Source organism: Pipistrellus hanaki (genome assembly GCF_964339955.1).
Source record: "Pipistrellus hanaki genome assembly, chromosome: 5".
NCBI lineage: Eukaryota > Metazoa > Chordata > Mammalia > Chiroptera > Vespertilionidae > Pipistrellus > Pipistrellus hanaki.
The window spans coordinates 6,089,925-6,102,381 of NC_140507.1; the positions used below are offsets into that span (position 1 = coordinate 6,089,925).

At 45.8% G+C, this 12,457-nt stretch overlaps 1 protein-coding gene across 2 annotated transcripts in view; it reads right to left on the reverse strand.

The window, feature by feature from the left end:
• DOCK2 (dedicator of cytokinesis 2) overlaps window positions 1-12,457 on the reverse strand; it is a 362,595-nt gene that overhangs the window by 328,079 nt on the left and 22,059 nt on the right. For both annotated transcript variants that reach the window (XM_084884009.1, XM_084884008.1), the window contains exons 3-6: window positions 9,943-9,983; window positions 8,747-8,802; window positions 8,189-8,285; window positions 4,929-5,077 (exon numbers count right to left, since the gene is read on the reverse strand). In XM_084884009.1, the coding sequence (XP_084740135.1) occupies window positions 4,929-5,077; window positions 8,189-8,285; window positions 8,747-8,802; window positions 9,943-9,983 (343 nt within the window). The remainder of the gene's footprint in view (window positions 1-4,928; window positions 5,078-8,188; window positions 8,286-8,746; window positions 8,803-9,942; window positions 9,984-12,457) is intronic.

Consider the following 12,457-nt stretch of genomic DNA (forward strand, 5'->3'; position numbering starts at 1 on the left):
CAGGGCCTCTACCTGGGTCACCAGGGGGCATGGCTGGCCTGCAAACCACCACAGGACCCTTGCCCAGGCCGCCCCATGCCCTAAGGGAACCCCACCCCGATCTGGGACACCCTTCAGGGCAAATCAGTTGGCCCCCACCCATGCACCAGGCCTCTATCCTGTCTAATAAAAGAGTAATATGCAGATTGTCCATCACTCCAACGCACAAGATCAAGATAGATGCCTCTCTGTGGTCAAAGATCCTGCCCCCATATGGACACAACATGGCCACTACAAGATGGCCAGCAGGGGAGGGCAGTTGGGAGGGACCAGGCCTGTAAAGGAGGGCAGTTGAGAGGGATCAGGCCTGCAAGGGAGGGCAGTTGGAGGCGATCAACCCTGCAGGGGAGGGCAGTTAGGGGTGACCAGGCTGGCAAAGGAGGGAAGTTGGGGGCAAACAGGCTGGCAGGGGAGCAGTTAGACATCAATCAGTCTGGCATGGGAGTGGTTAGAGTGATCAGGCTAGCAGGCAGAAGCTGTTAGGGGAAATCAGGAAGGAAGGCAGGTGAACAGTTGGGAGCCAGCAGTCCTGGATTGTGATAGTCGGACATCCCTCAATTGGAGAGGGTATAAGCTGGGCTGAGGGACACCTCCCCGCCCCTGTGCATGAATTTCATGCACTGAGCCTCTAGTTCATTTAATAATTATTTGAACATAGTTGTTAGGGGCAAATCTCTCTTTAGCTCTCTGATTTCCAGGTCACACACTTTTTCCTTTGTCATTGATTTGTTTCAACTTCATCTGCCATTCTGTTTGGCATCAAAGACTACTAATAACAGCAAAAACTCACACAGCACTTGCAATGAGCTCACATCTCTTAAATGTTGTTTGTGTATTATTAATGCATTTTTCTTTACAACAACCTTGAGGGAGATACAATTAATACCCCCATTTTACTGGTGAAAAAAGACCAAGGATATGGAGGCTAATTAATGTGCTCAAGATCACACAGCTAGTAAAAAGTAATACTACATCCTAGTCTGCACTCCTGACATCTATGGTATACATTATAGATAGGCATTTAGGAGCAGTATTGGATTGAGGGACCCAAGGTAGGTTTGCAGAGGCCTAATTTAAAGCTGCTTTTGCACTTGATAATGAGATGGGGAACCTCAGTTGTCCCTAGGGGAGATGGGCTGATGGAGATTCTGAGAAGGTCAATAGTGGCCCTGCTTAGGCACCACTACTGGGTACCAGATTGGGGAAGGACAGCAAAGACAAAGGAAGGAGAAGAAGCTTTCATCTCTTATTTGAGAATCGGATTGAGAGGCACGTCTCTCATCTCATCCAAATGCAAACAGAAGGGAGCCAAGGTTCACCCGTTTGTCCACATTCATTAGGAAATTAACTTCCCACTAGATATGACTCATAATGTTGGTCGGCCATGGTGCAGAACGGGCCGTGCTCAGTGGGGACAAATGCATTCAACTAATGCCGAGCAGAGGCTCACGTGGCCTTGGAAAAGATGGAGTATCGCCCATACATAATTTAATGCCAAGATCTCTCTAGCTCTTTCTCTTCAAAATGTATCAAAGTGGATTCAGTTCTAAAATGTATGAATAAAACATTCTCCCAGGTGCAGCCACCCTGGGCGTTGGAGGGGTCATTTGAGGATTCCCCCCTCACTCTTTGGACACAGAGAGCCAGTCCATTGCCAATCCCACTTGGAACTGGGAGCTTTAGTAGTCGAGGGGCGGGACTGCCGGGATTCCCAGGACTAGGCATCAGGAGGGCTGCCCCCGCACAGGACAGCTGACCATTCATTTTGGAGAACTGGACATTTTGACATTTTCTGCTTAGTAGTTGGCCCCACTGCTCTCTTCTGTTCAAGAAAATTATCAAATGAACCCAGGATGAAGATGGGGGAAGAAGCCCCCACTGTGCGCATTTTTCTAAAAATATTTTTTTAAGACAAATAAAACAGAAATGGCTCATTCTGTGGTTTCCCATTGCCCCCTGGACAAATCCAAAATTCTCCAATTGGCTCTCAGGCCCTCAAGGTTCTGGTCCATCTGCCTTCCTCTCTCTGTTTATGTTTGTCTCACAACTCCTCTCGCATTCTTCCTCTCTCTCTCTCTCTCTCTCTCTCTCTCTCTCTCTCTCTCTCTCTCTCTCTCTCTCTCTCTCTCTTTCTGCTATGTAATTCTTCACTGAATAATTCCTACTAATCTTGTTAGATTCAGAGCTATCACATCCTGCCCTGTCTCCCACCGCTGCCTCCCTCCTCTCACCTTCTCACTCATGCTTCCTCCTCTCAAGCAACATATGACTTCCTACTAAGATGTCTCTCTCTCTCTCTCTCTCTCTCTCTCTCTCTCTCTCTCTCTCTCCCTCCCTCCCTCCTCCAATCCACATGGTCCTTGGGATGCAGTTCAGTTAAGCACTGAACCCTGTAATCAAGCCCCCTGGTTCAAATGCCAGTGCACTTTGGACAAAATAACCTAATCACTCTGCAAGCCTCAGTTTCCTCATCTGAGAAATGGGGACCTGTCCTGACACTTAAATGGGTTAGTACATGGGAAGTGCTTAAAACAGTACCTGGCAGATAGGAAGCACTCAGTAGGTCATTATTAGTCCTCCTTGCTGGCTTTTTGTTGTTGTGAAATATGTACTAGTATAGATGATGCATTTTATAAATGACCTTGGGACCACTTTGGTCTCAACAAGATTGTCTCAATGCAGGAATGGAGTGAACTGGGGAGGAAACGGGCTGATTCTGATCACTCTGTGGACACTGAGCACCCGCTCATGCTTCCCTGACCTCACAGCCACACTCTGCTCAGAGGTCCAGCCTTCTGACTCTTAGGAGGCCACTCGCCACACCCCACATCAGAGCTCTGAGCCGGTGTTAATTCAAGGTGCACAGTTCTCTCTCACTTCCAGCTGAAGTCATCCGGGAAGGGAGGCTAGAAGCAAGGGGCCCCTCAGCTCAGGGCTTCAGTCTCTGAGGGTGTCTCTCACTTCCCCAAAGGGAACTGCTCGAAACTGAAAGCACAGGGCTGGGTGGGCCATGCCGCAGAGGGGAGGCTGATGGAGGGAGGGCATGTTCTCTCCTCTTTCTTCCATCACCATCACTCATGCACTCTTTCGGTGACAACTCACTGAGCACCTACTATGTGCAGACCCTGTCCCTGGCACACAGCCATGAGTTAGACAGTTGCTGTCTTGGAGGAGCTTCCCGCACAGCAGGAGAGACAGGCCAGAAGGGAGGCAACTACTGTTCAGGAGGCCCAGGGTCTGTAAGAGCCCCTACCCCAGGAAAAGCTTCTAATGAGCTGGACCATTTCTTCCATCCTTGGTCCCTTTTCTCAGGAGCCTCTGGGAGGACACAACAACTGGAGGTCACAGAGGCCATGGCTGTAAGGCAGCAAATCTCCCTCAATTCCCACACTCCCAGCTGTGGCTGTGCGCAGATGCCACCGCACCGATGGTGGCAGCAGCTGCGCGGCAAACTCGTCATCCTGCCACTCTGGGCCCTGTGCATTATAAGCAGATTTGGACACACTTGGCAGCTGCCAGCTGAGGAACCAGCAGAAGGGCTGGGCTCCTGGGATGGAAAGCAGCTGTAAGTTGGACCCATTGGCTTTCCTCTTTGGATCTCCTTTCTTGACAAAAGCAAGAAAGCCTGGCTGCTAGGAAATGATCGTACTCTCCTTGACTAGGCCCTTTCTACTTCCTCCTCTGAGAAGTTCCAGACCTGTGACCCACTTTGCAGCCTGGGTATTTAAAGAAGTGGGCACTCCTACCCGCTTCTTTTAACTTTTAAAATCCAGCTTGGAGTCACCTCCTCTAGAAGCCTTCCTTGACTTCCTTCTCCACTCAACTTAAGAACCTCTTTTTTCTAAGCCATCAAACTGACAACAGAACATAACAAATGTTTCCTTGGAGTTCAGTCCTGGTTGGGCTGTGGCCCTTTAGTGGACAGAAACTTTCATTTCTACAGCCTCCACACTTAGCAGGAGATCGGTCCAATCATAAGTGCTCAACACTCATTTGTTGTTGGGATGAATAAACAAATGAGTAAGGCATTTGGAGGGGAAGCAGACCTTTACAGGTCTCAAATGCTCTGCAAGTCACATAGTAGTGAGGCCCATGGACTCTGGAGCCAGGCAGCCTGGAACTATATGCTGGTTCTTCCACTTACTAGCTGTGTGACTGCAAATAAGTGATTTAACCTCTTTAAGAGCCTCAGTTTCTTCAACTGAAAAAAAAAAAAAGTGAGGACACTACAAATGCATACCCCATAGAGTTGTTATAAGAATTAAATGAGACAGTGCATGCAGAGCACTTAGCATGCCTGGTGCATAATAAGCCCAGAATTAAATGTTAGTTAAAATATTATTACGGCTATTATTATTACCAGTAGGTTTCCCTGCCTCAAAAAATTGTTTCATGTTCTCTTTAACTTCACAACATTCAAATTCCAATCAATCTCTGCTATTGCCTTTGGAGGAAATGCTTTTGTAACTGTGCATGAATTAGCTGACAGTATGGGGCTTGGATAATTTAGGATGGGGAAGGACGTGAAATCTCACACTGGGATTTAAGGACCAGTTTTGTAAATGCCGCCGGAATAAAATGACAACTAAGCCAAAAGTGAGCCAGCATGACTGCGCTCCCCAGCCCCTCGGAAGTAGGTTAAATGAGTGTCCTAAATCTCTCAGCCGGGTAATAACTAGTGCATAAGCAAGCCCGCTCTCCGCCTGCCTGTCCTGGGTCCCAGGGGGGTGATAACAAAGGCGCACAAGCACAGCCTTGGTAACAGCCTTTTCCCAAATAGAAAGTGGCAAACTCGTCTCTAAAAATGAAACCAAGCTTCTGGGGAGGGAAGGAGGAAAGGAGGGGGTGGGTAGGGGAGAAAGTATCTTTTCAGAGGGAAGAGCGTTTACTTGTTGCCGTAGTCAATTTTAGACGTGACTTTCTGCTTCAGTTCCTTCAGCTCGTCCTTGGGCAGCGTTCCTGAGAGGAGCTGGGACCGCCACTCCATCAGGTCGTACATCATGGCCTGCACCTGGAAGAAGCGCTCCTTTTTGCTGGCCTAGGAGACAGGAAATAGTCCCCCGTCACCTGTGCAGGAGGTACCCTTCCCCAGCTATAGAAGGATTGGGTGGTGGTCTTAGTCCCTGGCATATACCCCCTCTGTCACCTGGGCCATGAGGGTTTCCCAGAAGCAAAGTTAACAACCCCAATCACTTCTCGAAAGGATGATTTCTGACTAATCCCAAAAGATGCTCGGGCAGGAATACCATGAGCAGCTGCTGTGAAGGGGAGCAGATTTTGCCACCCCAAAATATGTCTCTTTGACATGAGGACTATTTCGAGCTGAAGGCAATCAAAAGCCAACAGATTCAGGAAACGCTTTTTACCTCCCCCTCAACTGCCTAAATTTACACTGGAAGGAGGGCCTGTACCAGGAAGAGCGCTCTCACCATACATACCTTTGTACCTAAGCAACTTTTCTGCAGAACAGGGCAAGCTTTGTTTTCCAAAGCTCTCCTCTGCCTTCCTGTGAATGCCTTCCTCCCCTTTGTATTCCAAACCCCTCCCCTGTCCTGAGCTCAGGATGTTCTGGAAGCCTCCATCACCTGGCTGCCTTTTGAGTCTCAAACCTTTGGGCCTCCCATAAGTATAAAATTAAATTTGTTTTTTCTATTAAGCTGTCTTATATCAATTTAACTACTAGACCATCCAAAGAACCAAGAAGTGAAGATAGAAATCTTTCCCCTTTAAGGCTGGGGACCAGGGCCATTTTTCTGGTGATAAAGACCCATTTCTATGACAGTGTTTCCCCAAGTATGACAGGTATACAACCTGTGGGATACAATATGGCTTTTATTGGAACAAAGACATCACACCAAATATTATGGGCCGCTATGATGATTCTCCCCCTGTCCTATTCAAGCCAAGGAGAAAGTTGCAGCTTCATGTAATACATCTCTAACCCTCTCACATTGGTTAATTTCTGTTTTGTTTTGTTTTGTTTTGACCAAAGAGAGAGAGAAGGTCTGTGGCTCAAAGCTTTTGGCAGGTACTAAAGCAAGCATTTAATGACATTGTTTTCAATGTTATTTATTTGAATGATGTTCTAATGGTGCCAAGTACTTTTAGCTTTCAATTTGGGAAAGCATGTGTGGTCTAATGAAATATAGTTTTGGTCTTTGTCCCAGGTCTTGGCACATCAAAAGATACTTAGCATTCCCGGGTTGATAGATAGGAATGTCTTTCCTTATTCATAATGAGCTCCTTTCAACCAAACCTGAGTTTAGGCAAATGCCATAACACTTGGTATTCCCCCTAGATCAGTGGTCGGCAAATTCATTAGTCAACAGAGCCAAATATCACAGTACAATGATTGAAATTTCTTTTGAGAGTCAAATTTTTTAAACTTAAACTTCTAACACCACTTCTTCAAAATAGACTCACCCAGGCCGTGGTATTTTGTGGAAGAGCCACACTCAAGGGGCCAAAGAGCTGCAAGTGGCTCACAAGCCGCAGTTTGCCGAGCACGGCCCTAGATAACCCCTTGCTGGGGGCTGGATGCCATAGAAACCAACCATGTGGGGAGAGAGTTGGAATTTTAAGTGTCCCTCTCACCTCCCCACTCCCAACCTCCAGGGAGCTGAGAAAGGTTAGAATTGAGCTCAACCACCAATGGTCAATGACATAATCAATCATGAATATTTAATGAGACTTTGATTAAAATCCTCCACAACAAGGTTCAAGGAACTCCCCAGATGGTGAACAGATTAGATTTGCTGCAATGTAGGGAGGGTGGCACTCCTGGGGAAGGCGTAGCAGCTCTGTGCCCACTACCACCCACCCCAGGGCCTTTCTTGGGCATCTCTTCCAGGTGGCTGTTCCTGCCTTGCATCCCTTCTAATAAAACAGTAGTCATGAATACAGTTCTTTCCAGAACTCTCTGAGCAGAGTCCAAGGTGAGGCTGGGGAGGAATCATGAGAATCCCGAATGGGGATGCAGGACTCGTGACTGGCATCTGAAGTGACAATTCTTGCAGGGTTGAGCCCTTAAATCTATGGCATCTGATGTAACTCTGGGTAGTGAGTGTTAAATTGAATTGAATCGCATCCAATTGGTATTGGGGAATCAGAAAATGCTAGAATGAAATAGTTTGCTATACAGTTCCTTATGGGAATCCTTTCAGTTTGCCAATGTAGGTATTAAGAAAACATTACATAGATGGTGTGGAAATAAGGCAAGATTCACGAAGGTGATACTGGAATATTGGAAGTTTATGGAGCTGTTTACTAAGGTCAAGGGCAGGATGGACTTGCTGTCAATGATTTCTCCAGGGGAAATGCCAAGCTTCCCAATGCACGCGTATGAGATGTTTTCAAAAGGGTAGTGGAGATGAATTATGATCCACTTGAGCCTCAATCTACTGTGGGTCCCCCAAACTTTCCTAGCAACTGTTGGGGAACTTACAGAACTGGAGGTATCGATGACCATATATTATGAAATATCCACATGGGAGTCAACATTTATGACTATAAAAGTAAGTGCAAACCGTGCGTGTACAGCAGCAGCTGTGCAAGGTGATGTAACAAATATGCAGGGAGCCTTGGTTGACATTTTCACTCGCAGCTTAATGGTTTTCTTAGCTAATTGCTTTCATTAGAACTTCAGAAACATCAAAGGAGGACTTAAAATTAGATTCGATTCAATACAGGGAAAACAGATGCAAAATGCGCTCTTTGTTTTTCCAGGGTCAAAGTTTCCTCATAGATCTGAGGACAGCAGCCATTAGTTAATTAACATATGAGAACAGTATTTCTGAAGGTGTTGTAAGCAGACCAGGAAATCAAAATCCCCTGAGTTTATTAAAACCGCAGAGCCCCCTTGAAGTAAGCTTTATATTGTAACAGCTCTCAAGGTGATTCTTTAAAATATTCAAGTTTGAAAATGTTTGCATTAATTTTAAAAAGGATCACACCAGACCCCCATTTCTTATGGCTCTGTCACTAACTGGCTGTGTGTCCTTGAGAAAGTCACGGAACCTCTCTGGGCCTTGATGTCCTCATACCCTGTGTCCTTCCACTTCAGTAAAGCCACCTTGCCCTGTTCAATGCTAAAAATCCAAATTTCAACCAAAGACTACAAGAAGCTCCCATCCGGGGTTTAGAGTCTCACCACATAGAGCTGTTTCCAGATGCTGCCCCACTCCCAAAGTGTCGTTGTCACTTCTTGTGCCAGAGGAATTTCTGCAGGAATGATGTTCTCAATATTTCTATTTAAGGTAGAAGAGAAAGTAGTGTGAAATTGGGACCCAGGTGCTAACAAGACAAAGTGCTGGCCCATTTGCATTAAGCTGCAGTTGCCGAGGGGGTCCTTGCTGTCAGGAGACTAAACTGCCTCCAACAGCCACACCAATTACATTATGCAAATGCAAGAGGCTTCCCTGTTAATGTCCTCCTTCACTGGGGTGGGCCCTTCAAGCTCATTATTCACGGTTAATTTAATTAGCACAGCTCAAAGGCAGTTGCCAATGAAAAGTTTGATTCTCCAAACTTACTGATACCCACTCAGAATCAGATCTGAGCATGAGTCCATTTGGATTAGGGAGCCACACAAATAAACACAGGCACGAAAAAGAGGGATCACATCCACCAGGTCATGCTTTCAAAGCAGACAGGGCAGAAATACCCCCTAAGCCACTGAAGGCCAAGCCTAGTGAAGAATGACAGGTACCTTCTTTTTTCAATGGTCACTTCCTTGAGGTGGATAAAGGACTTAGGAAAAATGCCCTGTTGGAAAAAAAAATAAGATAACTTAGCATAATATACATACCAAAACATAAAGTATAACAGAATGACACATCCCCACAGAAATAACTGACCCCAGGTCCTCATGGCTTTTCCAAAAGCCACTACTGAAAAAATTCTCAAACTTTCAAGGAATAACCCCAGCATCCGCAGAGCAAAGGCTGGATTCTAAATCCACCCATTTAGGTCCAGGTCGCCTCCAGTTCTCCATCCATTCTTCTAGACCTCACAATAGCCCTAGATTTCAAAGGATGCTCCAGCCCCATGTGATACATGGACGCTCAACGTATCACACAGGCCAGACAGGAGTACTTGAAGGACTCACTCTAAGAGAGACAAGGCATTTGCCTGGCCTCTGTGCCCAGTCACCTGCACAGTCGTGAGCAGTTGGAAGGTCAGGTTCTGAGCAAGAGTCTCCCTGGCTGCAAGTGGACTTGTTTGATTTGAGATCTTTTTCTCCCTGGATTTATTTGATTGTCCATTTGAGAGCAAAGTAGGATCATGCCTCCTAACACACCACAGTCAGAAAGGAAGGAAGAAGCATCTATTATTATTTCCTTCCTCCTAAAGCTTGGCTCAGTTAATAAATGTTTATCAATTACTCGGAAATTCCTTCCTAAATTCAACCCATAGGCACAGGAGGGGCATCTGCCACCGCTAGACACGGAGGTGAGCAGAGGAGCAAAGTGGGCACCTGCTCTCAGGGAGATGAATATGCTGTAATGTGAGGTTGGAACAAGGGAACTCCCCGAGGGCAAGGGCTGGCCCTGTCTCTTCTCTGTCATGGTGATACATAAATGAGAAAATTATAAATGCCCAAACCACGCTACAGGAAAGCAGTAGAAGATAAATTTCAAAATTTTAAAAAAATGCATAGTATCATGGGGGCTCAAGGAAGGGAGAAATCAGATATGACTGGCATATTGGGAAAAGTTTCAGGGAGAAGAGAGCTCTGCAGGTTGGCCTTGAAGAATGAGTGAACAGGGAAATTGAGGCTCAGGAGTACCAAGTTGAGAGGTGGGAAAGCACCGGACCCAAGGAGGGAGGGGTAGAACCTGTTTGCTAAGGAACAGCATGTCAAGATACCCAGTATTGTCCCAAATCAGAACAAATTCATCTTACCTGTAACATTTTGTGCTTTATGAGGTATCCCCTATACCAGTCTGCAAAGAGAAAACAAAGAAACAGGTTTCTCATTTATTCTCACAGGTCTGTTGCTGGTATTTTTGTTATTTTGTAGGGGTGTGCATGTTTGTTTGTTTGTTTTCAACTAGCAAAGAAACTCCTGCAAACTGAGTTGGAACTTAGATACAAACCAAGTCTGGAAGCCCCTGGGTTGCAAACATCTCCAGAAAGCATCTACAGATACAGGAATTCCACATAAAAGCACATCTCCTTCTTCTTTTGAAAAAACAGAATGTTCCAGCAGAGTTGGCCAGTGCCCTCCCTTGGCCACAGCTGGGAGGAGCAGCTGGTCCCTGAGACAGAGCAGGTGCCTCCAGCTCACCAGCAGCCACCCAACCCCTCCCTTATCTCCATCACCTTATGGGCCCTGCGTCCATGTGCATGTTTCAGCCTCTGCCTCAAGAACATGGAAAGGCTAAGGGAATTTGGCAAACATCTTACCTAATAATAGACAAACATGTAAAATTGACCGTATCTCCTCTACACCACCAGCCAATCAGGAGTGGTATGCAAATCAACCCAACAAAGATGGCAATTGGTTTGCATACACTGGCGCCGAGTGATGAGGGTGGGCGGGAAGTAGGCATTCTGCCCCACCCCCAGTCTCTCAGGGCCTCTGGGCAGCATGGGAACTCCTGAGTTGAAAGAGTTGGCTCCTGGGGCCTGAGAGGAAAGGGGCTGGGCCTGGAGTGGAAAGGCAGTGTTGGCAGCCAGGGAAAGGAAAGCCCATTCTAGCACAAATCTTTCTGCATCGGGCTTCTAGTCCTAAAATAATATCCCAGTTCTACCAGCAGCAACTGACATCTAAATATGATCTGCAAAAGTTAGTCATTACAAAACAGGCAAGTTCAGGGATGGGTAAAAAGACTTTTAAAAGATTCTTCTTTTTGCAGGAATATCAAATGATACAATTAACACAAATCCAAGTTGCCCCCAGGCCTGAGACAAAATGAACTTCGGCGTAGCAAGTACTGATGACTGTGATGAGCCCACCCACCGGCCTTTAAAATGAGTCAAGCACAGCCAAGTAGTGGCATTTGTCATCCCGGTAAATGTAAGGTGTCTGTTGGAAGCCTCATTAGCAAACCTTCATTCCCAGGCTGACATATTGTAGCTGAAACATGTTCTCCACAGAGAAGAGCAGGTCCTGAAGAGCAGGTCCCAGAACAAACAACTTACAACGCAGTCACTCCTCCCGTCATGACACAGTTTGAGGGGCAGGGCTTAAAGCAAGTTTCAAAGCAACTGGGACCCAAAGTGGCTCCTATTTTAAGAGGAAGAAAAAGAGAAGAAGGGTAAAAGGAAAGAGAGAAGGAAAGCAGAAAGAAAGGAATGGAGGTTGGAGTGAAAGATTCTGAGGTTTGGAATCAAGTGCCATTCTAAGCACTCTTTGAATACGAAGCCTTTTAATTTTCATAACAACCATATGAGATAGGAACTGTAATAATCACCCTATTTTTGCAGAAGAGAGGTCTACCTGAGGCACAGAGAAGTTAAGTAACTTGCCCAGGGTCACACAGCTAGTGGCAGTGGCAGAATTTGAACATAAGCAGCCATCACACCATGCTTCCTGTTTAATGTAGGAAGGAGAATGGTGATTGCTAAGATCTTTATCCTCTCAGCACCCGAATCCCCAAAACCACATTCCCTCCAAGCTACTTTCCAGCTGATTACTTCCGGTGGTGAAAACCTTACCCTCTACACAGCATGACATTCTATTTTCACCCTACTCTTTAATTTCTCCATAATTATTGGTAATAATTAGCCATTAATGACAGTACTTATCCTATCTGAGTGCTTGCTGTGTGCAAGCAACTATGGTCAAGCTTTTTGTTTTGTTTTGTTTTTAATTATAAATTAATCTTCACAACAATCCTAGAAAGTCAGTTTGATTACTGTCTCAATTCTACAAGTGAAAACAGAGAGGCACAGAGAGACTAAGCAGCTTGCTCAGGGTCACCCAGCTGGTGAGTGACGCAACTAAGATTTAAACCCAAGTATCTGACTGCAGAGAGGACACTCCAAAGCACTGCACAATAACAGTTCTTCCCCATCCCACCAACTTCATGTAAGAGCATTTCTGTAATATCACTCGCTACCATTTATTGATCATTTAATTCATGTAAAGCTGTATGCTTAGTGTTGAACATGCATTTTCTCATTTAGTCCTCATATCACTACTGTGGGCTAAGTATTAACATTCCCATTCTATAGGTAAAGAAGTAGAGATTCAAGTCAATTGATGTACTGGGCCAAATCTCTCAACCAGGGTTCAACGGCATGTCTACATGGCTTCAAAGCCAGTGTGCCAAGCTGTTCTGCCACAATGTCCCCTGTGAGATGAGCATAAATACAGATAACTGTCTCTTTGAGTATAAATACGGATAGGGTCACTTGGTTGCAATGACCTGAATCTGCTTAATGGTCAAGGCCACCAAAATCCACCAGAAAG